General features: G+C 42.2%; 2 protein-coding genes across 2 annotated transcripts; both read left to right on the forward strand.

The window, feature by feature from the left end:
• The first annotated feature begins 1154 nt into the window (after positions 1–1154).
• Positions 1155–12265, forward strand: FUT11 (fucosyltransferase 11). Its single transcript, XM_068139825.1, has 3 exons — positions 1155–1939; positions 3099–3724; positions 10411–12265. The coding sequence occupies exons 1-3, from the start codon at positions 1181–1183 to the stop codon at positions 10556–10558; spliced, it is 1533 nt and encodes a 510-aa protein (XP_067995926.1). The 5' UTR covers positions 1155–1180; the 3' UTR covers positions 10559–12265.
• A 6185-nt stretch (positions 12266–18450) lies between these two features.
• CHCHD1 (coiled-coil-helix-coiled-coil-helix domain containing 1) lies at positions 18451–22151 on the forward strand. The gene is made up of 3 exons (XM_068139828.1): positions 18451–18626; positions 19231–19349; positions 20655–22151. Exons 1-3 carry the CDS (start codon positions 18488–18490, stop codon positions 20763–20765), a joined length of 369 nt encoding a protein of 122 aa, XP_067995929.1. The 5' UTR covers positions 18451–18487; the 3' UTR covers positions 20766–22151.
• Positions 22152–24034: the final 1883 nt, after the last annotated feature.

Raw genomic sequence — 24034 nt, forward strand, 5'->3', positions numbered from 1 at the left:
TCCATATGAAAGCACAGGACAATCATTGCTAAATAGACAATGATACTTAGTTTTCTGTAGAGTATTTTTGAAATTTACTCTCCTATAGAATGTGCATTATGTCCAGAATCTCTTACTGAAATGGTATGTTGTGATAATGATGGGCCTTGTGCATCTTGTACATTAATCATGTGGAGTAAATTGTGCTTGTGGGCGTTTTTGTGGCAGCACCCCTTCTGATGCATGTGGAAATTATCTTGCAGAGCCCATGTTTATTAGCATTCTGTCAGGATGTAAGTAGAGGAGCTGCTTGGGGGTGATGTGGGGGTGGTAGTCTTCCTGCATTGAGTGGTGTGCTTCTGAATTGGCCTGAGCAGTATCAAGACCTAACTTTTCAAAGGAAAGCAAAAGCATTTCCATGTTTTAACTTGTTCCTTACACAGAGAGAATAATTCTTTGCCCATGTCCATACTAACTAATGTCCTGTATTCACAGTTATAGGTATTGTGATTGGGGTTAACTTTTATGGAATGAGTTGGAAGATTTTAGTACTTCCATAAGGTAGCCCAAACTCATCATTGCAGATAACCCTTTTCCCATTTACAGAGTATTTTTACAGCAGGGTAGTTGTCTGCGGTTTCTACAGAAAAGCAGCTTTAAGTGAGCTTTGATTCTAGCTCTAGATATTAAACCAAACACACACCTCACTCCCAAATTTTTATTACTAAAGGGCGTTTTCTGTTTCTTCCATTTATGGTCTTCAGCAGTAGCTACTCCCCATGTGCTCTTGCACCATCTAGAAGCCTGCTTGCTATAGGAATCACCGCTGCAGATGTGTTTGCTTCCGGCGCGGGTTTTCTCTGGCAGGTGTCTTCACGGCGGGATGCAGCTGCGTTAGAGGCAGGGAGGATTTACACTGCCTTGATATAAGACTGCGCAAATACTTAAGTGCTGCTGTTCTTCTAACAGATCTGCACTACGCCCGCTTCTTCTGCTATCCACGTTTCCTTTGCTTTGAGGTGAGGGGAAGAAAGGTTGTACTGCAGCCAGCCCTGTCCCGCGCCTGGGAGCCGCCTCAACGTCGCCTGTCTGTTGCCGGGCTTTGCCTGGCCCTAGCGCCACCCCGTGACGGAGCACCGCCGAGGGTGGGGCTCTTGCGGCCTCTTCCTGAGGCGGGGCGGGGCTAGGCCGGGTAGCGGGCATGGGGGGCGGCCAGTCGGGACGCGGGCGGTGGCGAACGTACGCTCGCTTCTGGGTGACGCTGGCGCTGGCCTGGGGCATGGGGACCGTACTGGCCATGGAGGGACTGGGAACGGAGGAGGAGGAGGTGGGGGTTGAGGTCGGGCTGGCGGCCGCCGAGAAGCCATGCGGGACGGAGGGGTGGGCGCAGGATGCCATCCCGCCGGGCGCGGCCTTCGTCGCCGCCGCGTCGTTCCGCGGCCCCGGCAATAACGACACGCGGAGCAACAAGGCGCTGCCCATCCTGCTGTGGTGGAGCGGGAGCCTCTTTCCCCATTTCCCCGGCGACACGGAGCGGATCGACTGTCCGCGCGGCTCCTGCCTCGTCACGCGCAGCCGGCGCGTGGCCCGGTACCGCCGCACCAAGGCCCTCATCTTCTACGGCACCGACTTCAGGGCCTACGAGGCACCGCTGCCCCGCCTGCCCCACCAGACCTGGGCACTCTTCCACGAGGAATCCCCAATGAACAACTACGTCCTCTCGCACTCGGCCGGCATCCAGCTTTTCAACTACACGGCCACCTTTCGCCGGGAGTCTGACTACCCCCTCACGCTGCAGTGGCTGCCAGACGTAGGGTACCTGCGGGGCCCGGCCGTGCCCCTGTCCGAGAAGGATGCTTGGCGACGGAAGGGCTATGCACCGGTGTTGTACATGCAGTCCCACTGCGATGTCCCCTCAGACAGGGACCGTTACGTGCGGGAGCTCATGAAATACATCCAGGTAGGTGGGATGCGCAGGGAAGCTTTACCATGGTATGGCTGTGTCCTCGTTTCGGCTGCATCCCTCCATCTCCTCCATTTAATGGTGTCTGTTTGGCCTTGTTGTTAGCCAGGACACGAATCGTAACGGGATGCATGCCGACTACAAGCTGGACAGGAAAACTAGTTGTATTTTTTCCTAAAGCGTGCTCTAGACTACACCACGTACCCGTAGGTAGGCCTGATGTGAGCTGCTAGTTGCTGAGTTGGCCGTACATGGGATCAGTCACGAGTTGGGCAAGGCCTGAATAAACCTGATCTTGTGGACAGGTGCTAGAACCTGCTGAAATCTCTTGATCTTTAAGTGAGTGTACAGGCCTTGCTCCCATTTGAAACTAGGTGTGCGATAAAAAAGCAGATTACAGTGCCTTTAGAATCTGCTCCTTATCCGCATTTTGTTAGAGCCGTGTGATTTTTGTGGTGATTTGTGCTGCTGTGGTACAACCGGTGGGGAATATCTTTGTAAACTCAAATGATGCTGTTTTTCTCAATCAGAAAAGTTCAGAAGGATGATAGATTAGGGGAAAAATATTTTTTTTGGTAGTTATTTCTGCTGTTTGTAGTAGTGATGATTCATTTCTTTTGGAAGTTTGTCATGCAAAGAGAAAGAATTTTTTAAATACAACTATATATTGTCAAAGTGTGAAACTGATTCCAGATGAAGTGTATTGCCTTTCATTTATACACAGCATTCTTTTAGCTCCCTGCAGTAATTTTTGAGCCTTGAAAATTTTTGCTGGTCCGTTGAGAATGGCAGGAACTGAATGTAGTAACTGTTAGGAAAAGTATTTGGTCTCTCTTTATTAGGAAGAGTTTAGATTAACATAAAGAGAATTTAATGCTGTTTCTTACCTTTTAGTTTCTGATTTTTCCAGTAATAAATATATTTGTGGGTGACATCTTCCCTTCTGTGCACTCCCTTCAACCCTCCATAACCGAGTGTTCAGTTTCTTTTAAAGCTGTTTGAACTGGAACTTTGGGAGTACTCATAAGCAAAAGAACTTGGAGTGAAAGTGAAGCTAAACTAAGGTAGCTGGGAACCGATCAAAGTTAGGAATTTTACAAGCTCTGAAAACAAGTTCTGGGCAAATCACTTTGTAAAGATGCTGTTGTTATTTTAGGTTGACTCCTATGGGAAATGCCTGCATAATCGTGAGCTGCCTAGCGAGCGACTGAGAGACACTTCTACAGCCACTACAGAGGATTCTGAGTTTATGACTTTTATTGCCAGGTATAAGTTTCATCTGGCCTTGGAGAACGCTATATGTGATGACTACATGACAGAGAAGCTGTGGCGCCCAATGCACTTGGGTGCTGTCCCAGTATACCGAGGCTCCCCAGCTGTGCGAGACTGGATGCCAAATAACCTCTCCATCATTCTTATAGATGACTTTGACAGCCCCCAAGAGCTTGCAAAGTATCTTGATTTCCTGGACAAGAATGGGGAGGAATATATGAAGTATCTAGAGTATAAAAACCTTGGTGGAATCAAAAACCAGTTCTTGCTGGAGAGCCTGGAGAGGCGGGAGTGGGGTGTGAATGACATGACACTGCCTAATTACCTGAATGGCTTCGAGTGTTTCATCTGTGACAGGGAAAACACCCGAATCAAAGAGGAGCAGGAACACAGAAAGTCTCATGGGAAAATTCCAGCTCCCAAACCTCGCGTAGCTCAGTTCAAGCACATGGGATGTCCTATGCCGACCCCTGGCTTTGGAAACGTCAAAGATCTCTCTGAAGGAGACAGGTAATGTACCAATACTATGCTTTTTTTGAAGAAAAAGCTTCAAATAATAGTAGATGTAACTTTTAATATTGCTGTGAACCTAAAGGATCTCTTAATACATCTCCAGTTACACTTTGTATTATGTCTTCTGCGTGGTATAGTAGTTCTGCTAAATGTTGTGTAGAACTGAGGCTGGAAAAGAGGCTTGGATGTTGGTGTGGGTTAGTGGTTAAATGAGGAGCATGATACACTGGTGGTATTCTGGTAAAATGCTCTGTGCCCTTGGGCAGTTTGGTTATCTTTTGTCTATCATAGCCTGTTTGTTTGGAGGAGAGATGCTTTTGGGTACAGTGATGGTAAAGCCCTTGCTAGCCCTCGGGTGAAAGAAGCTTTAGACTTCATTACAAACTACTGTCTTAAGAATGGGGTTGCTACTGTTCAGTGCAGGCCTGGTTAACTCCAGTTGACTTCAGAGCAGAAGTTATGCTCACCCAGAATACCATATGAGAGGCATTGTTGTTTTGTGTGACAAAATTCTGGCTTGTTTTGAAGGATGTAATCCCATTTACTTAGGAGGGAGGGAGCATGAAGGACAGAGAATAGTGGGAGTAGCTTCTTGTCCCCTTCATGCACCAGGATTGCTGGTGCTGATGAAATCTCCCAGGCCTGGAGCCCAATGTTAGCTGTCTTTATTGTGAGCTGCTGTGAAATCTGTCAGCAAGGAACTAATCGCAGCAGCCCTCAGACAGTTCTGTTGAGTAACATGATCTGTTACAAAACAAATTAGTGTTTGGGTTCCCAAACCTTGAGTTTTTCCACTGCTTTTTCCACTGTTTGAAGCTGCATATATTAGAAGAGGTTCATAAGCCATGTATGCACTTCTGGTGGTTTATATTGCTAGTGTCAGATGTCTGGATCACTTTCCAGGCTTGTCTTTTTTCTTTGCATTACCTACAACAATTTAGGCTCTTACTCAAGTGCATAACGTTCACTTTCTCTAAGTCCTCAGATAGGTGTCATAAAGACAAACTCATCTATAGCAGATCTTGCCTGTGTTCATGGCTGTAACCACATATTACAATGTTTTGGTGTCAGCTCCAGTATAATATTAAATTCATGACTTTTTCAAAATACTGGGAACTTCTCATGCACTGTGTAGAAGGAAGTTGTCATTACACTCTATCCTACATTATATCAATTTGCAGATTTGTTAATAATAACCTAGACCAAGGAATTTGAGTGTTAAAATGTTAGAAGAAACAATGTGTTCAGAATGTTCAAATGATGAATTCATCATTTCCAGTGTGCTGACACAGAGCTAAGTGCAACATGGATATAAATCCACAGAAGTTTTTATTGTGTTATCTATCCCCCCAAAAAGCAAAAGATTTTGTAAGTGTGGGAAACTACTTTGCCCTAGGTTTGAATGCTTTTGAAAATGGCCACCTAAAGTTAGAAAAGGAAAACAAGTGTGAGGTCATTCATGTTGTTTATGAAGTATAGATTTCACAAAACTTGTTTGGTATTAAAAAGCATTTTTTCACAGAACAATTAGTTCTCATACTGTCTAATTGAAAAATTATTCTTGGAAGTAAAAGGGGATCCATAATTCTTTGGGTTTTGTTGGTTGACTGACTTATTGGAGCTTTTTTTCTAGTAAAACCTGTTTTTCAGACTCAGTAGCATAAACATGTTTTTTGTGTGCAGTGTGTTATTTAAACAGCATCCTACTCTGTAAGACCGTTCTCTGATTTTTTTATTGATATGCTTTTGCTGGAGCAGCAGATGGCAGTAAATGAAAACCTCTGAAGGCACAGCATACATTGTACACCACCTGCAATCTCAGGCACTTCCATCATTCTGTTCAGTGTTCATCAGTAAGGAGTTTTGAACAGTTGGTCCATAATCCAAGATACATTTGCACCACACTAAAGTTTCCTTGTCTTACTGAACCGTAGTATGTTACTCTCCTCCTGCCTGTAGGCGTGAGGTGTGTCTGGAAGAAATGTACCAGGGAAGCTTTTACATTGTCTACTTTAGAAAGAGGCACAATAGATTCTGAAGTATAATCAAGGGGATCTCCAGTGAAATAATAATGGTTTATATCTTGTAAGCATCTGAGCTTTCACTGGTTTTATCTCCAAAATGGAACATGATTACATGATTCCTGGCTCACTGGAGAGGTCCCTAATGACTGGAAGCTGGCCAATGTGATGCCCATCCACAAGAAGGGCTGCAAGGAGGAACCAGGAAATTACAGACCTATCAGCCTGACCTCAGTGCTAGGCAAGACTATGGAACAGGTCATCTTGAGTGCAATCACACAGCACCTACAGGATGGCCAAGGGATCAGACTCAGCCAGCATGGATTTAGGAGGGGCAGGTCCTGCCTGACCAACCTGATCTCCTTTTATGATCAGGTTACCTGCCTAGTGAATGTGGGGAAGGCTGTGGATGTAGTCTACCTGGACTTCAGCAAAGCCTTTGACAGCTGTCTGCCACAACAACCTCGTGGAGAAGCTGGGAGCTCATGGCTTAGACAGATTCACTCTGAAATGGGTCAAGAACTGGCTGGAGGGCCAGGCCCAGAGAGTGGTGGTGAATGGTGCCACATCCAGCTGGCGGCCAGTCACCAGTGGTGTCCCCAGGGATCAGTGCTGGGCCCCATCTTGTTCAATATCTTTATTGATGATCTGGACGAGGGGATTGAGTCCATCATCAGTAAGTTTGCAAATGACACCGAGTTAGGAGCAGGTGTCAATCTGTTGGAGGGTAGGAGGGCGCTGCAGAGTGACCTTGACAGGCTGGATGGGTGGGCAGAGGTCAGTAGGATGTGATTTAATAAGGCTAAGTGGAGGGTTCTACACTTTGGCTATAGGCTGGGGACAGAGTGGCTGGAGAGCAGCCAGGCAGAAAGTGACCTGGAGGTGCTGGTGGATAGTAGGCTGAACATGAGCCAGCAGTGTGCACAGGCGGTCAAGAAGGCCAATGGTGTCCTGGCCTGTATCAGGAATAGCGTGGCCAGCAGGACAAGGGAGGTTATTCTTCCCCTGTACTCAGCACTGGTCAGGCCACACCTTGAGTACTGTGGCCAGTTCTGGGTCCCTCAATTTAAGAGAGATGTTGAGGTACTGGAGCATGTCCAGAGAAGGGTGACAAAACTGGTGAGGGGTCTGGAGCACAAGCCCAGTGAGGAGAGGCTGAGGGAGCTGGGGTTGTTTAGCCTGGAGAAGAGGAGGCTGAGGGGAGACCTCATTGTTGTCTACAACTACCTGAAGGGAGGTTGTAGCCAGGTGTGGGTCGGTCTATTCTCCCAGGCAACCAGCAACAGAATGAGGGGACACAGTCTCAAGTTGTGCCAGGCTGTGTTCAGGCTGGATATTAGGAAGAAGTTCTTCACAGAGAGAGTGATTTGCCATTGGAATGGGCTGCCCAGGGAGGTGGTGGAATCGCTGTCCATGGAGATCTTCAAGAAAAGACTGATGAAGCACTTAGTGCCATGGTTTAGTTGATTGGACAGGGCTGGGTGATAGGTTGGAGTGGATGATCTTGGAGGTCTTTTCCAACCTGGTTGATTCTATGATTCTAGTTAAAATTGTAAACAGTGTGACAGTAACGTAAAATTGCCAAGAAAGCAGTAACCAAGCGTGCTCGTACTCTCTCAGAGTTTGACATACTATTATGGCAACAGTGTGATCTGTTTTGCTGATGGTGTGCTCAGCCAATCAGTTGTGCATTTTGGTACTGTAGAAAATGTTACTGTGGAAAAAATGATGTAGGAGTCAGAAGTGGTAGACTATATGAAACATACAGTATCTACAAACATACACTGTGACTTGGGAAAACTTATGGAACTTGGAGAGCAACAGAGGCTTACATATTTTTGGAGCTTATATATTTTTAGAGCAAGTACCCAGCTACTATAGTAAGGTTACCCTGCTCATCTGCATGCTCTGTAACCCTCATTCCCAGATGTAATTTGTTTTAGGGTTGATGAATGTGGTGAATTGTCAGAATTGTTGCATTAGAATTTCTTTCTGTGTAGGTGTATTTAGCTGGAGTACATTATTATACCTTCACCTTGCTGTCCTTTTGCTCTAAGTGTGGAGATGTGGTTCCTAAATCCTTATGCTTGCAGCTGCGCTTAGATTTGGCCTTCTGGCTTCATACCCAGGCTTAAGGAAAAAAGCTGAGGAACAGCCAACAGTTGCTATAATCTGTGGAATTCTTGGCTGCTTCATTACAGTGCTACAGGTGAGTAGAGTATCTGTATATAGGAACCGGAATCTTCCGTTATTCCTGGACTTCCGTCATTGGTAGGGTGCTTGAGAGTATAACCATAAGAAGTGGCTATACCTTTCCAGTTACCTGAAGTTTTCATCTATGGTAGCCTGAGAAAGGAGAATCCAGTGTGCTTTGGATAAAGGAATATTTTTAAACCATTATGGTTTTATTAGTTCCATTTTATGTTGATGTCAGACTGTCTTTATCACAAGCAAGAAGCTGTCTTCTTAGATGTGCCATGTACACTGTAAGGTATCTCTTGCAATGGAATCTAGTAATCACTCATGATTAAAGATAGATCTTTATCTCATGGTAGTAACACTTCAGGTATAAGTAGTTTGTGGTTTCAGGATATTTATGAAGACCTATTCATCCTGGGGTGCCAAGATTTAGTTAGTTACAGAAACAAAGTGAAAACATTTTCTTTAAAACCAGTAACACCAATGTAAAAAGAAAACCACCAATGTTCTTCACTTCACTTCACTTGGTTACTGGACTTCCTTTCATAGTTTTTTCCCAGAGTTCATCTGGAAAATATTTTCTTTTTCTCTGTTACCTATTGCCACTCAGTCATGGGTCTAGTACTTGATGCAAGCACACTCATTTTCCTAACATGAGCCCTTATTCAGTGCTGTAGAAAACAATTAACTCCTGCTGACAGTCCTTGAACAAAGGTTAATCTATTTATCTGGTAAACAACGTGATCCCACAGTACATCCAAGTGCTGCATTTTACAAGAACCTTTCAGCAGATTTTTTTTAATGCAAAAATAAGCTTCTATGATCTTTGACACTGTAATCTATGTTAAAAGTTGGGGGGTTTGGTGTATGTTGGTGTATGCTCCCCAAATGTCTCACTATAGATGATGCTGTTGACCACAGAAAACTCATTCCCATGGCACAGAAAGCCACCATGACATTGTGTTTCTTTTGGTCTTCTGTGTGGTGCAGCCATGCTTGCATTTTATATATGGAGCACAGAGTGAATGCAGAAGGCACTGTCCTTATTTCTGTGATTTGGAGGGAACTGTCTTCATGTATGTTAACAAGTACTGGGTAACGCATACTGCGACAGCTAAACCATCACACAGATTAAAAAGAACATTGTGTTTGGCCGCCCTTTCCAAAATTTCTGATGAGATTCTATGGCTGGGTAGCAGATGTAATGGAGAGGAGATCAATAAATTGTCGCCATACCTTGTTACAAGACAAATGAAAGGCAAATTGTATCCTAGGCAGTAGGTCATGAGACATGATTCTTCCCCCTTTACTCTGCTCTTGTAAGACCCCACCTCAAATACTGCATCCAGTTCTGGTGTCCTTGTCATAGACACAGACCTGCTGGAGCGAGTCCAGAGGAGGGCCACAAAGATGGTCCAAGGGCTGGAATACCTGTGCTGTGAGGATAGTCTGAGGGACCTGGGGTTGTTCAGCCCAGAGAAGACTCGGGGAGGACCTTAGAGCTACCTTCCAATGCCTGAAGGGATCCTAACAGGAAGACTGGAGAGGGACTTTTCGTAAGAGTGTCTAGTGATAGGACAAGGGGAAAAGGTTTTAAGCTGAGAGAGAGTAGGTTTAGACTGGATCTTAGGAAGACGTTTGTCAATATGAGGGTGGTAACACTTAGGAATAGATTGCCCAGGGACATTGTGGATGCCTCCTCCCTGGGGGTGTTCAAGGCCATTTTGGATGAGGCCTTGAGCAGCCAAGTCTACTTGGGAGGCATGCCTGCTCATGACATGGAGACTGGAGTAGATGATCTCTAAGATCTCTCCCATGCTATGATTCTGTGATTATGAATGGGAAGGGAATTGGTGAAAGGCGCAGTGATGTAGTTGATGTTATGAAAAGTTTGAGAGTACATACACTGAGAAAAAGAAGACCTTGAATATCTAGTTGGCAGATAAAAAAATAGTTAGGGTTGAGGGATGTAATGATTTTTTTGTCTCTGCCAAAACCTGAGTTTGTAATGAGTAGCTGTCATTCTTTAATTGTTAAATGATTTATGTGGAGGAGAAAAGAAAAGGATTCTTAGGCTAATTGTTAGACAAATACTGGTCATGGAAGCCTACTCTTAAAATCATGTAAGGACTCTGTGTTAGATTTTTTTAATAGATTTGGCAGTTCTAATTCTCTCCCATTAATTCAGTTTCTTTGGTTAAAGCTATAGTTGCATACTGATATTTCTAGAATGTTGTGAAGCTAACAGTTAACATTTTCTGTAGAGAATTTTCATAGCAAGCTTCTTTAAATAAGGAATGCAATGGCATAGTAACAACATGCTTTGTTATGAACAGCTCTGGACCTGTCTTCCTCTTAGGTTAAAGGTAAAAAAAACCAAACATTCAGTGCTATTACACCTGCAGATTCATTTATTCTTTTTCAATAGTTTATGATGGTTTCTCTTTCTTTTGTTTGTTGCAGTTGGAAAGATACGTGGCTGCAGGACTATTGGCAAAGTCTTGATCAGGGTGAGGCCCTCACTGCTATGATTCATCACAATGAGTCGCATCAGGGAAGATTTTGGGACTATATGCATGAGATTTTTCTGAAGAGAACAAGGCAACAGTGATCCATCTTTATAAGAACCTGATATGACAATTGCAGATTCATACCTCACTCCCAGTGTTTGCCTTGAAACAGAAGAAAAACTCACAGAGGTGGTTTTTGTTTTTTTTTTCTTTCTGGTGCATGAAGTGAGTAAGTTTTTGGTTTAATTGGATTTCAGCAGTGGAGACCATAGCAACTGCTTTGATTAGAATTTTCAGCCCTGTGGTGTGAAACCTGGCTTGCAGGTGTCAACTTGCAGTGCAAAAGAGGAATTTATTTTTCTTTTGCATTTGGTCTAACTTCCTTCTGGCTTATACGACTTCAGAGGAACACCTTTTCAGACTCTTGCTCAAATGCTCTAAGTAATTTCAGGGATTTTTTTAAATCTCCAAAATATTAATCATTTTTATAGGTATTTTATCAGTCACTCTCGTCATTAAGGTGTACTTTTAGCTGCTGTTAATTAATAGCTTTTCCTGTGAAGGAATTACAGAAGACAAATGTCTGTGGAGAGCAGTTGTGCCTTATGAAATTGCAGCAATAAAGTTCCTTCTCCCCACATAGTGTGCCTCAAATACTCCTGCTTTACAGGGCGATGGAATAGCTATGGGCAGGTCACTTACTCGTTGCATAATTTTCCTCTTTTCCTGATTTACCAGGTGATAGGTGCAATGGCATGAGCAACTACATTATTTCACAACTTTCAACAAAGTATTTCACACCAGAAAGTGTGTTACCTGGTACTGTGCAGAACTAAGGTAAAATTAGTATGTTTTCATTCTTTAAGTTTCCATCAGATCTGAAATGCCAGCTATAATCTTGATTTCTTGCTACCTCCTTAACACTAGCATTCAGAGGCCTTTGATTTATTCTGAGTATCTGCAGCTTTCTGCAAAGACAAATAGATTTTAACAATGATACCTTTCCAGTGGTCTCTGAAGTTTGCATACAAATCTTGCAGTCTTTCTGTGCAGAAGTGGATGATGACAATCGGATGCACTGAGATGCTTTTGTATCTCTACCACATCTTAAGACAGTATGATCCTGATCTGTGACTGGACTTCATAAAAGTAAGTGATGACATGTGGATATATCCTCTTTGTTGCATAGCTTGTATCTCTTACAGATATAAATGAAATCCGTTGTTCCTTGCCATGTTGAAGACCTTTCTGAAATAAATGATTTTGGAATTGTAGGGAGTCTAATTCACTTAATGTCATGGGTTTAAAAGCACAGGCCACACTGCAGTGATGTCTCCAATTGTTTAATAGTATTTTATTTCTCCATTTCTCCTCTATCTTCAGAAGAAACTACCAACTAAATAGCCAGAGTCTGTCCATGCTTAAGGCAGAATTCTGGTTACAAAAGTCTATAGCTTGTGGGGTACTTTGATTTTGTATGGCAGTTCATGCATTGCTACAGTAAGTCTGAAGACTGTTAGTAAAAGTTAGGAACAGGACTGAATCTACATTCTGTCCCTAATGAAGTCACTATTGCTTTGCTGTGGATGGGTCACTAATTATTTTTTTTCCCTTCAGATTCCCATTCCTAGTGGTATAGAGGTATAATATCAATATGGGTAATGAAATGCATCTCAGTGGTTGCCTCACAGGTGATACAACAATATGGCAGTGTTAAAATCAGTGCATTTTGACAGAGAAGACTTCAGACTCAACTATTGCTGGATTCTTGTAAATTTACAAAATACATACACTATATGCTGATCTCACCTGCTTTGTGTGTTGCTTCTGTAATGATAGTAACAAATGGTTCTTCAGCTGAAATGCATTCATCAGTTTACGCACACAGAATCACAGAATCACCAAGGTTGGAAGAGACCTCAAAGTTTGCATTCATTTTTTTCTGTTACTCAGGAAACAAGAACACCTAAGCAAATACATGTAAATTAGTTGTTCAGGTGAGTTACTCAAATCAGATTAAGATTGCAGATAAATGCTTTCAGGATTGAAAAAGGCACAATGTGGCTGAGAAGTAAATTATGAAACAAAGTTTGGTTTATTTCTAAATATCAGCTTCTGCTGAACAGCTTAATCCTACTGACATAAGGTGAATTAATGCTTTCAATTATTTCAGATTCTCTTAATTTCATGTTTCTGTACAGAAAATCATTCAGTCTTCTTTGATTGAATGGTTCTCTTAATTTAGCTGTACTCAAAACTTTCTTATTCAAGTGTTTGGCAGGATAGCCAGGAAGAGAAATTCTGGTCTTGCTTTTTGTATGAAGTGTAAAGAACAAAACAAACAAACAAAAAAAACCCGGTAGTAACATATTCTGCTTTTGATATTTTATCCTGTAATGGTTAATTTCTGTGGATTAAAGATTAAATATTGCTTGTACACAGTATGAATAAATTCTATAGCTGCCAGGTAAACTCCTTAGGTGCAGGAGAGGTGGGAATCCTCCCCAGCTGATGGAAGAGTTGTTGCAATTCTGTTCCAGGCTGCTGACTGTCCTTCACAACATGCGCTTCTCTGCACAGCAAGGACTGCAAAATGCCACATGAAGGTGTTTCGGTCACCAGGGCTTTGCTTTCATCATTTCATCATTTTCCAGCTTCTCCTCCTGCCTCCTCCAAATAACAGGGTCTCGTACCCTTGAAGAGTTTGTCATTAATGTACATAATAAGGCATTTGAAAGGATTGCTGTATAATGTCCAAAGGCTCCTGTCAGTCTTGGCCAAAGTGAATTCAATTTACAATCCTAGTTATCTTTCTACTAATGTAAGTATGTGAATGCAGACAAAGAGGAAGGTTACTGCACAACTGTTAATATTTTGGAGAAAGCTTTCTGATTTATGTTCTTGAGTGCTGACTGAATTTCTTACTTCACTGCTTTAAATCCAGACGATGTCATCATTCAAGTTGTGACTATGGGAAGGCTTATAATACCCAGCCTAAATGGTCTGTACATCTTTCTTAATCAGGTTCTTACAGTGCAGGTGCCTGTATTCATAAATACAAGGGAGACCAATCAGGAATTTTAGCAAAAATTTCAAATGTTGAGGATGATAAAGAAATTACCTCTGTGAATGCTTCAGTAGGTTTCCAATAAATAGGATGAGTCACTTGACTACTTGTCATACATTTTGTCTGTTTACTGTGTGACTAGAGGGAGGATTTGTAATCTGTCAGGATAATTTTATTTGCTAGCATTAATGTTCTACAGCTATCTGATCATTATTGCTTGTGTGGAAGACTAGTAGATTCTACTGATGCTGTATCTGAGGTAACTTGATATTCTAGGATAAGTTTATGCACTATGAGAAAGGAGAAACAAATGTCCAACAGAGGGTTAAAAATCTAGCATTCCAGGTCATTGCATTGAACAAATGAAAGTTCTCATTTTTCTGCCAAAACTGCAATACCAGATGCTGCCTATTTTTCCAGTAAGAAGCTGTGTTGCATATACTGAATTAGTAATCTGTGTTTTCTGTCTATTAGCAAGGACTGCAATTTCTAGGAAGCACATAACCTTACCAAAGAATATTGATTTGATACCTAGCATGGATAATTTCTAGAACTGCAAAAGAATTGCCTTTTCTTATTTCTGTCACTGTAGGAATTTTCAAACTGATGCATCCCTGAGTCCTTTGTGATGTTAAATAGAATGAAAGCCAAGCAGCAGTGGATGTGCATGGGTGGAGTGAAAGGAGAATTCCCTAGAAACAGTCTGCAAACCACAGCAGCTGGAGAATCACAGCAGAAATGCTCCTCTCACACCTTGGCAGAAGGTAGTTTTAACTAGCATGGAAGAGCAAGTGAGTCCTAAAGGACTGAGAACAGCATAAATTGAAATGCAGCCATCAGGGATATCTCTTTTTAAACAGGTTTGGCTATGTTACACAAGCAGCCATCTGCCTCCCTTAAAACGCTCCCGTACATGCTCTCAGACATTGTCCTGAGAGAGTCTCTCCCTTAATGATTAGCTGTCATCCAATTGGTTGGATTTAATTAAGATTGTTGATGGATCTCTCGCCATCTTCTGAGAAGTAGTAATAATCAGAAACGTACAGGATGGCAGATTCCTTCCTTCTGCCCAGAGACCTCTACTGACAGGTTAAAATTAATCAGGGACAAAATCCTTTTAGTGTTATGACCAGCTGAGCCAAAGCCTTTAACAAACTGTACTTCTTATGATTCAGTGTCTTGGAGCTGGCAGTGAGATACATGGTCCTGCAGAGGGATTAGGAAGGGTGGAGAATAATGGAGCTGCAGGATTTGTTCCAGAGCTCAGACACAACTGTCATCTTAATTTGTGTGCTTTTACATAGATTCTTTCCTACAGAAAAATGCCATCTACTGCTTAAGTGTCTCAGCTAGAGTTGGTTCTGGAGGTCTTGGAATGAATCAGAGCAGATCATGGTATTTTATGGCACCTCTGAGAAAATGAGGCATCAGGTAATTTGCAGTAGAAATGGGCCAGATTTGAGTAGATCTGGAGTTGGGGATTAGAGAGAACTGCTCAGAACTAGTCAAGTGGACAGAGTAATGTAGGGTGGCTGATCTGATTGAGATCACTCAGGATTAGCTAGGCTAGCATTGGAGTTGAGGGTGACAAGTCAGAAAAGAAATTGCATCTGTCATCATGCTAATGAATGCATTGGTGCTAATAAGTGAATTAACTGTTAATACTGTCCAAATACAATACCTCAGGAGACAAGAATTAAGTCTGAACCAACTGGAAGCTTAGAAAGATGTTACTTCCTAAAGCTCAAAGTGGGTATGCCATAACTTTTAAGGCATTAAATTGGCTTCAAGGAGGTCAGGTTGAGACAGCTGAGAATACATTGTGATAGGTGAGGGTATTAACTAATTTGTATTGTGGCGTTCAGGATGAACTTGAGTCAATATGCTGGAATTTACCTGAAAGCTGGATCCACGTGGATCAAAAAAAGGCATGGATATCAGATCTGTAAATTTCTTCCAATACAACTGATTTCTTAGCCTCATTCTCTAATTATTTTTAGGCAGTATCTGGAGGTTTTACACAGTTAATCCAGAAAGTGAAGGATCCATGGTGCAGTTTCTGACCTCTTGAAGAGCCATTTAAGACAATCTCATTTAAGAGGATATTTTATTATGGCATTGTTCGCATTTTATTGTGACATAGCATTTACAGTAGCATTGTAATTGGCCTTTGTCACTGTTGTGGTACAGATTCTTTTCAAAACTAATGGCTTAATCTCTGTGATTCATTTTGGTTTTGACTAGCTGAAGCAGAGGGTAGGATTCAGGTTTTAGTTGTGTTGATCCAAGTAAACCAGTTGTAAGTACATTTAGAATCATACACGTTATTTATAGCTGTGCGTTCAGGATTCAATGAAACTTGTGGGGTTCATTCACTATATTGAGGAAACTGAGTTTCTCCCTGTCCTTATAAAGTCAGCACTTGTTTCGCATCTGTTAGTGTCTTTGTGCTATCAGCCATGCAAAAAACAGGCTCTGGGGAGACTTGGCTATTGAGTAACACACCTCTTCTGTATCTCCACATGCTCCCTTAAAATGAATGTTTGTATCTTGCTTCATAAACTTGTGTGGTGTACACAGACACCATCATGTACATTATTCTGTCTGCTCAGGAATTTTCTTAAGCTGATGCTCTTGTCCCAGGCTGAATGCCAAAAAAAAATAATTAAAAAAATCTAATGTAGATGGAAGTAACTGACAGGAAGCTATTACAATTCTCCTTGTGTAGCTTGCCTTTCTCATTCTCAGCTTCCCCCCCATTTTTCTTGGAATTACTTAAAAGAGAGAGCAGCTTTTGAAGGTCAATGTACCTGAAGGTGCTGCCACCATTAGCTAATGTAATTTGGAAAGATTTACAGGGAGTGCAGTTTAGCTTCTCTTACATCCCAGTTTTTATGTCTTTCCTTTTTATTGTTCTTGTGTAAATCTGGTTAGTAATTGCGGCAGGTAAATGCAACAGAGGAAAAGGGGTGTTTGTAGGGGTACAGGAAAAGAGCCAAAACCAAGAATAGGCGAAACTTGCATGGAGTCCTGAAAGGTACTTAATTTCTCTGTCTTGAATTTACAAGGTTTCTAGTGTGTAGACTTGCAGGATGTCAGCTTGTTTTTCTTCTGCACTGCTAGCCAAGCAGGAACGGTAGCTTACTTCCTCTTCCATCAGAAAAAAAAAAGTGGAAATTAGAGAAACATCTCTCTTACCAAAGTGTTTTAGAACTTCCAGACAGTTTGAATTTGGAGCTAAAGAGATGGAAATATCACAGTATAACTTAGGTTGGAAAGGACCTCAAGGATCATCGAGTCCAACCTATCAACACAGACCCCATGACTAGACCATGGCACCAAGTGCCACATCCAATCCCCTCTTGAACGCCTCCAGGGATGGCGACTCCACCACCTCCCTGGGCAGCTCATCCCAATGACGAATGACTCGCTCAGTGAAGAACTTCCTCCTCACCTCGAGTCTAAACCTCCTCTGGCGCAGCTTGAGACTGTGTCCCCTTGTTCTGGTGCTGGTTGCCTGGGAGAAAAGACCAACCCCTTCCCGGCTACAACCACCTTTCGGGTAGTTGTAGAGGGCAACAAGGTCAGCCCTGAGCCTCCTCCAGGCTAAACAATCCCAGCTCCCTCAGCCTCTCCTCATGGGGCTTGTGCTCAAGGCCTCTCACCAGCCTTGTTGCCCTTCTCTGGACACGTTCAAGTGTCTCAATGTCCTTCTTAAACTGAGGGGCCCAGAACTGGACACAGTACTCAAGGTGAAGAACCAAAACAAATGTTTTGTTTACTTGAAAATATCTTCTCATGTTCTAAATCGGACTACTTGGAAAAAAAACTCAAAAATAGTTATAAAATCAGACCTACCAGAACATGCTGTCATGCAGATGCAGTTAAATCTGTAATGATACTTAGAATATTTTGGCATAGGTCTGGTGATGTTTAGTTCAAGGTAACAAAATTTCCAGTGTCTTGCTATCTTCCTTGACTAGGTTGGAGGCAAGGGGGGTGCTTTGCTTTTTATTTCTGTAGCTAGGAGGTTGAATATATTTTGTGCAAAACCCCCAAACTTGTTCCCAGTGCCTTTGGTTTGTCCTTCTGTATATGGTCCAAACATATAACTGTTCTTCCTGTAGAATGTTGATTCTTCACTGGTCCTCCAGTGCACAAGGGAGATTGATAATGCCTGAATGAGTTCTGATACAGTAAGACATCTTATTCAGTGACTACTATATGAGTAATTTTCATGTCCAGTGGCTAACTCCACAGTTCAATATATTTACCTCATCCCTCATGCAGTGCATTAATCTCTTTGTAGCCCAGGCCTTGAAATGTTACTTTGTCTTCTGTATTATCTACCTTTGTCAGCTGGGAACTTCAAGCCTGCAGAACCAGCCAGATGAGTTGAGAACTTGCAGGGAGTTAAATCCTACACTAGGAAAGAAACATAGGAGAGCAAGGGGATTCTCCACTACTGAGTAGGAAGCTGTGAGAATGCTGCCGTTTCAGAAGAATCAGTTACAGTATCTTTCTGGAAGGTAGGACCAATGCAGAGGAGGTCCAGCTCGTAGTATGGAATGGAGTATGGCAGAGAGTTAAATGATGCTAACTTTCAAACATCAAGAAAAGTTTACATACAGTTGCAAAATAATTCTGTAACTTCCATCTGAATTATTTAAGATAATAGTGGTTTCATCTGTTGGAGTTGAAGTGTGTATGCACCTTAAGTGATTAAGTTTGCTGCAGAAAACGTTTTGGCGTGCAAGTTGTTACTGGGTGTTTCTATCTAACACTGAAACCGTGGTAGGTTAGTTGGTGTTTGTGGCCTTTGCCTGGAGGAACAGGACGGGCTGCTCTGCCGTTAAGGGGATGATGCCGTGCCGCCGCAAGGGGCGCGCGTCTCGGGCTCGGGGCTGCGCAGGCGCCCGCCGAGGGGGCAGGGCGCGGGACGGCGCGGCCGCTCAGGAAGAAGATGGCGGCGCCTGTCTATCCTCTGTGGGTGACCCGTCTGCTTTCCGGGCAGTGGCGGCAGAAGAAGCCCCCCGGTCTCCGCCCGACCCGGCCTCTGGTGCTAGCCAACAAGGTAGCGAACCGCAGGGAGCAGGCGGGAGGTGAGTTCCCGGTACAAGGCCGTTAAGCGCTTCTCTACGAAGATTAGACGGCCCAGGATGAAGCGGGGCTAGGCCCTCAGGCCCTGTGGGGTAGACCTGCCGCCAGAGGGCCTTCCAGCAATGTCTTCGGATGCTGTCCCACTGGTCTATTGCGGCTTTACCCTGAGAGGGTCATGGTGGTGTCAGAGCTGGGTCGAGTTGACGCTCAGAAGTGCTTTGTGCTCTGCAGGGCAGCACTGGGACAGGGGTCTGGTTTATGCCAAAGAATTAGCAATGGGCTCTTTTGAAAAGGTTACTTTTTCTTACAGCGGCCCAAAATTTGTGTCTTGTGATATTCTGTGTATGAATCATACAAGTGAAATACTTTGCTACATCTCAGCATAGTCTTTACTTAAGAATTCAGTCAGAAGGTACGCAACTGCAGTGGTGCTAATCTTTGTGTTAGCAACATTTCTACACAAAATAAAGATGAAATCTTTAGTCATTTATTTTTCATCTGCCTCCGCTCTATCTTAAACCTCCAGAGAGATGTTTTGTGTATTGTGGAGGCTGTTAGCTTGAAAGCCAAACACCTGAGATTTTTGGTTATGTCTTTCTGTTCTAGAGGCGACATGCATCACAGAGATGTCAGTAATGATGGCCTGCTGGAAACAGAATGACTTCAGTGATACAGCTTGTGCCAAAGAGATTCAGATGTTCTATGACTGCGTGGCAAAGGCAGAAGTAATTAAAGCCTCCTTTATGTTCTTAAAGGCTAATAGTAGGGAAGAAAGAAGCCTCAATCATTTTTTAGGTGGCAATAGTAATAATGTTCTCTGAGTAACGTGATTTGTGTTATAACCCATTTGAACTGTAGAAGAAACGCAGGGTAATGTAGATCAAACATGCACTCCTTTTTGAATGCAGAAGTTAAATTCAATAGGAATTAAAATAAAGGACTGGACGAAGGGACGGGATATTTGCTAGGTTATAATGAAGGATTAAACAGTAGTCTTACTGTCAACTGACCCTAAGCTAGGTCATGTATTTCAATCTATTCCAGTTTTAATCTCTGAAGTTCAGCAATAATGAAACAATAACAGTCACTGCTCTCCTTCATATTAAATAATCGTTTTTAATGAGAATACAGTTTGGAGCTGTTAAATAGAACAGTGATTTGTATGGTGTGAGACTTAATTATACTGTGATTGGAGAGACGTACAATGTAGCTAAGCTTCTGTACCTGCTTTGATGAAATTAAGAAATAGGTGACTCAAGTACCAGTGCAATACCTGTATTATCTAGATGGTGGAGGAGAGTGGTGAGTTAGGATTCTCAAATTCCAGTCTCTCATAAAGCTGTAAATAGTTGTGTGCTTGCAGGGGTGAGAGTGGAGACAAGGTGTTAGAGGATTTACCATTCATAACAGACAGAATTTTCAGGTTATGTGATGTAGTTACAGATCTTCTCAATTGCCTGAAAATTAAGAGTTGCTTTAGACTTTTTCTAGCTTTGAAGGTTAGACATTTTCTTGAAAAACAAATTTCATATTGTTTGGAAATGCTAGGCTTCTAGCTATATGATAAACTTGAAATCAAGTCAGTTTCAAAAGCAGACTAAAGGTATATGTACTAAACTTGTCCTTATACAGTGATTTCAGTTTTTTCATCTTTTAGTAATAGTACCATAATTTATTATATAATTATTTACTGTTGGACAGCATAAATGAAAAATGTCTACAATTAATTTGATAGATTACTAAGAATGAAGTTAAATAACAGGAATGAAAAAATACTGCTTACCATAAGTTTACATTATTGTTTACTAAGAATGTGGAAGAACACTAGTGTTTGTAAGATGTCTGTGCCATTAATTACATAATCCAAAGGTCATCAGCATTTGAAAGCCTTGTGATTAAGCCAACTGCTATTGCAAGTGTTCCTTAAAGAAACAGCATTATTCTAAAGGACAGATCATAGGACAGTAGTCTTAGAAGTAGTCTTCTAAGTGCAAATAAACAATGGTAATATTTGGTGGTTTCTCTTTCAGAAGGAGCGCAAGAATCAAAATGAGGATACCCTATTACCCAGGGGAAGCTTACCTTCAAGCAAAGTGAACAAGCTCCTGAGGAGGTTTCCTCAAATCACACGTTACGTATAATAAGCTTTGCCAAAGAGACTGTGAGTTAGCAATTGGAGTCTGTGGCAAAAAAGTGAGAAGTAAACTTGAGTGAGCATTTGGTGTCAACTGGTGTCTATCAGCACTGCTGTGTGGATCTTGACAGCAGTGATTCCAGAGTGAAAAGTACCTTCTGAACCATCAGCTGACTCTGTTCATGATGTTCTTGGGCCTTGCAGACATAGAGTTTCTGGAGTGTGTTGTTCAACTAGCCACAGGAATGCATGTAAATGCCTTTTCTGACAGTTAGGGGATGACTTCCTCATGTGTAAGCTTTCTGCCTAGTTTCTGAGCTGCTATCAAAAAGTGTTGAGGCCCAGGCATAGAGCATACTTCAAATTGATAGTAAACTCATGACTTGTACTCCTACATGTATGTATCACAATTAAGTTCTTGAATTTTTTTTAATGCCTGCTGCTCCAGAAGAGGGCTGTAAAATGAGGAAGAAATCTCCAGCAAAATACCTTGTTAATACACAATACATTGGTAAGGATCAAATAGAACTTTAATGTAGAAACTTGTGATTTAGGCCCTCTGATTTGCAGGTACCATATGGTTCCACATCAGATCAATTATGTGGTCTATACTGTAATAAAATATTGCAAGACTTGTTTGGCTTGGGTGACTCCTAGTCTACAACAAAATTTTCAGAAGGAGAGCTACTTAATAATTCTTTGTTTCTGAGGGAAACAGGCCATTTTGTTTTGAAATCCTACCAATCTGAAAAGCTATTTTTGGATTTTACTGCTTCACAGTGAGTTTCACAAGTTGAGTTGTTTGGGATTTTTTTCTGACCTTTTATATGTCCACTGTAAGATTGAAATTACTATGCTAAAGTTTTCCAGTCCTTTAAGGAATGCATTTATTCAGAGTAAGAATGAAGGAAAGAGAATGCTTTGCAGAGGCACCCAGGTTCTTTTTAAAGTGTTCTTCTAAAAGTACTCTAGGAGTTCTTTAAGCTTAGCATCCCATGCTTTAACCAAAAACCTTCCAGTTACTAGTTGTCCTTTGCAATTTGAGCTATTGCCATTTCCCCATATCTCACTGTTAAGCTTATATTGAATGTTTAAATATGTTCTGTGGCATGCGGATATTTGGGATCATTCTATTAATAGTTCATGTGTGTAACTGCAGTGAATGACCCTGTTCTTTCTGAGTTCAGGGCTTGCTCTACCTCATGATACTGTTGATAGGGAATAAAAGACAGGTGGGGTCTGGTGACCCCAGCTGAGCTTGCTGATTAAGAACATTGCTGCAGAGACCTGTATGCCATTGTGTGGTGGGGAAAGAATTAAACAAAAGCCGACTAGCCGTTCGTAAGTCGGATTTGTAGGATTTAAGTAAATCTGCTGGAATTCCTTGATCTTACTCCTGCTCCTTAAAATTTGAGTATTATACCAGCTCTGGGCATGTTTGCTATGAACTACCTCTCTTCTTAGGCTTTCACTGGAGATCTTTTCTGGAGGAAGCATTGATATTTCAGCTCATTTTGAGGAATAGTAGTCCTGTCAGTTCAGGAGAAATAGACTGAATTTCAGAGAGCCAAGAACACTTAGGAGATGGTGCTTTTTGTTCAGAAGGATCAATGCCGAATAAGCTGGGAAAATCAAGACAGACTCCGTAGGGAATTGTAGACTTTCAGAACTATGTATCAGGTGAGAAGGTGATTCGTAATGAACTTGGGTGTTTACAACTACTTCAAACTTCCCCACACAAGAAAGTTCAAGATCTATTTTACCTTCTCTTTGCCTATCTAAACTGCTGTAGTTACTTACATTGGTATAATTTCCTTCTTGGTCATCCTCGCCACCTCTGAGAAGGGCATGTTGCCATAAGAAGCTTCTGAGAATCTGAGATCTAGCTCTCAAGAAAACATCATTACATGTGCCGGCAAACCAGGAGTAGTCTTGGCAAGAAGGAAGTTCTTCCGAAAGAGAACACCAAAGACGAGATGGCTGAAAACCCCACTATACGCTTTGCACATTTTGTCACTCCTCCAAAAGTTGAACAGTAATCCTGGGCTTATGTTGGTTTTAGTGCACTGGTCTATGTTTCCTTTAAAATCTGTTTACCTAGGAATCATTATATCACCTCTCAAGACATGGCTTATTGAGAGGGAAGCAACTTACAAGCTACTGTGAGATCCAGTTCTTTGGTAGAGGTTTTAAACCTTATTGGTAGGTGTCAGAGGGCTAAAGAGGTAAGCATCTTATGGGAGTTCTGAAGGGGCATCAACCACCTGTCTGAGAGTTATGGCATGCACTAGCATTGAAGCTATTTCTATCCTCTACTGCCCTGATCATCTCTCTCCTTTGCCACAAGGATATAGGAGATTTGCATCTAATTAAGTGTAATTCTTGGCTAAATCCACTGGTTCCAGATTGCACTGTTACACAAATCCACTCCAGAACATACTCCCTTCTACCACTCAGCAAACGCAAGGAAATGCCACTACATGCTGGATCTTTTCAGAAATGGCAGAGTGTCTGAGGATGAGGCAACACAAAACTGTCATGTGATGAGCAATAATGAGTGATGAGCAATAAATGAAGGGAAAAAAAATCCATTTGCTTGACAAAAAGCCTCTTTGTCAGTCCATTCCTTGTGTTTATGCTGAAAGTGTCTTTGGAAATGCTGCTCAGCAGACTTGGCCAGAAGTGAGCTCATTTCTTAAGGTGACCTTCCTGTTATGTGCTGCAGAACACCAAGAGTGAATACCTCCAAGATCAGAATATAAATGTAGGAAATGCCCATTAGCCTGAGCTGAGGAGCAGCACAGCGAACACTTGATTTCAAGAATTACCCCAACTGAATAGGTGTGGATGGATCAAAGCCTAACTAACCCTAGCTCATATGAAGGAGCAGTAAAAAAAATAAATCATAGTATTGTTGGTAGCAATACAGTAAAGATCAACCCTCTGAAAATCATTCTAGGCATCCTCCATCATGGAGACGCTTCACGGAAAAGGTTTCTGGAGGCAATACCCATGAGAGCAAGATGCCGGGCTGAGAACTGGGACTGCTTTCTCGAGAGGGCTGTGCCACCTGTGGGTTTTCCGTGGAAAGCTGCTTTACGTAAAAGTTTTCTGGGTCCCATTTACCTGGGTTCAAATCGGAGGGCAGTTTGACCTCGGGAAGCTGCAAGCACCTAATCGAGGAGGCAGCAGTGGGGGGATAAATCCAGATTCCTTCCAACAAGTCTAATCTCCGTCCCGTGCGTGCGCACAAGCCGTTTCCCAGTTTGATGCTGG

Source organism: Melanerpes formicivorus, unplaced genomic scaffold (genome assembly GCF_026170545.1).
Source record: "Melanerpes formicivorus ecotype bairdi unplaced genomic scaffold, bMelFor1.0.p_v2 SCAF_6, whole genome shotgun sequence".
Classification (NCBI taxonomy): Eukaryota; Metazoa; Chordata; class Aves; order Piciformes; family Picidae; genus Melanerpes; species Melanerpes formicivorus.

Bases quoted from the DNA above. Each gene is read 5' to 3' on its own strand.
- FUT11 (XM_068139825.1), top strand. From the start codon at position 1,181: ATGGGGGGCGGCCAGTCGGGACGCGGGCGGTGGCGAACGTACGCTCGC. The intron at 1,940-3,098 runs GTAGGTGGGATG...TTGTTATTTTAG, and splicing joins AGCTCATGAAATACATCCAG to GTTGACTCCTATGGGAAATG. The intron at 3,725-10,410 runs GTAATGTACCAA...TGTTTGTTGCAG, and splicing joins GATCTCTCTGAAGGAGACAG to TTGGAAAGATACGTGGCTGC.
- CHCHD1 (XM_068139828.1), top strand. From the start codon at position 18,488: ATGGCGGCGCCTGTCTATCCTCTGTGGGTGACCCGTCTGCTTTCCGGG. The intron at 18,627-19,230 runs GTGAGTTCCCGG...TTTCTGTTCTAG, and splicing joins CCGCAGGGAGCAGGCGGGAG to AGGCGACATGCATCACAGAG. The intron at 19,350-20,654 runs GTAATTAAAGCC...TTTCTCTTTCAG, and splicing joins ACTGCGTGGCAAAGGCAGAA to AAGGAGCGCAAGAATCAAAA.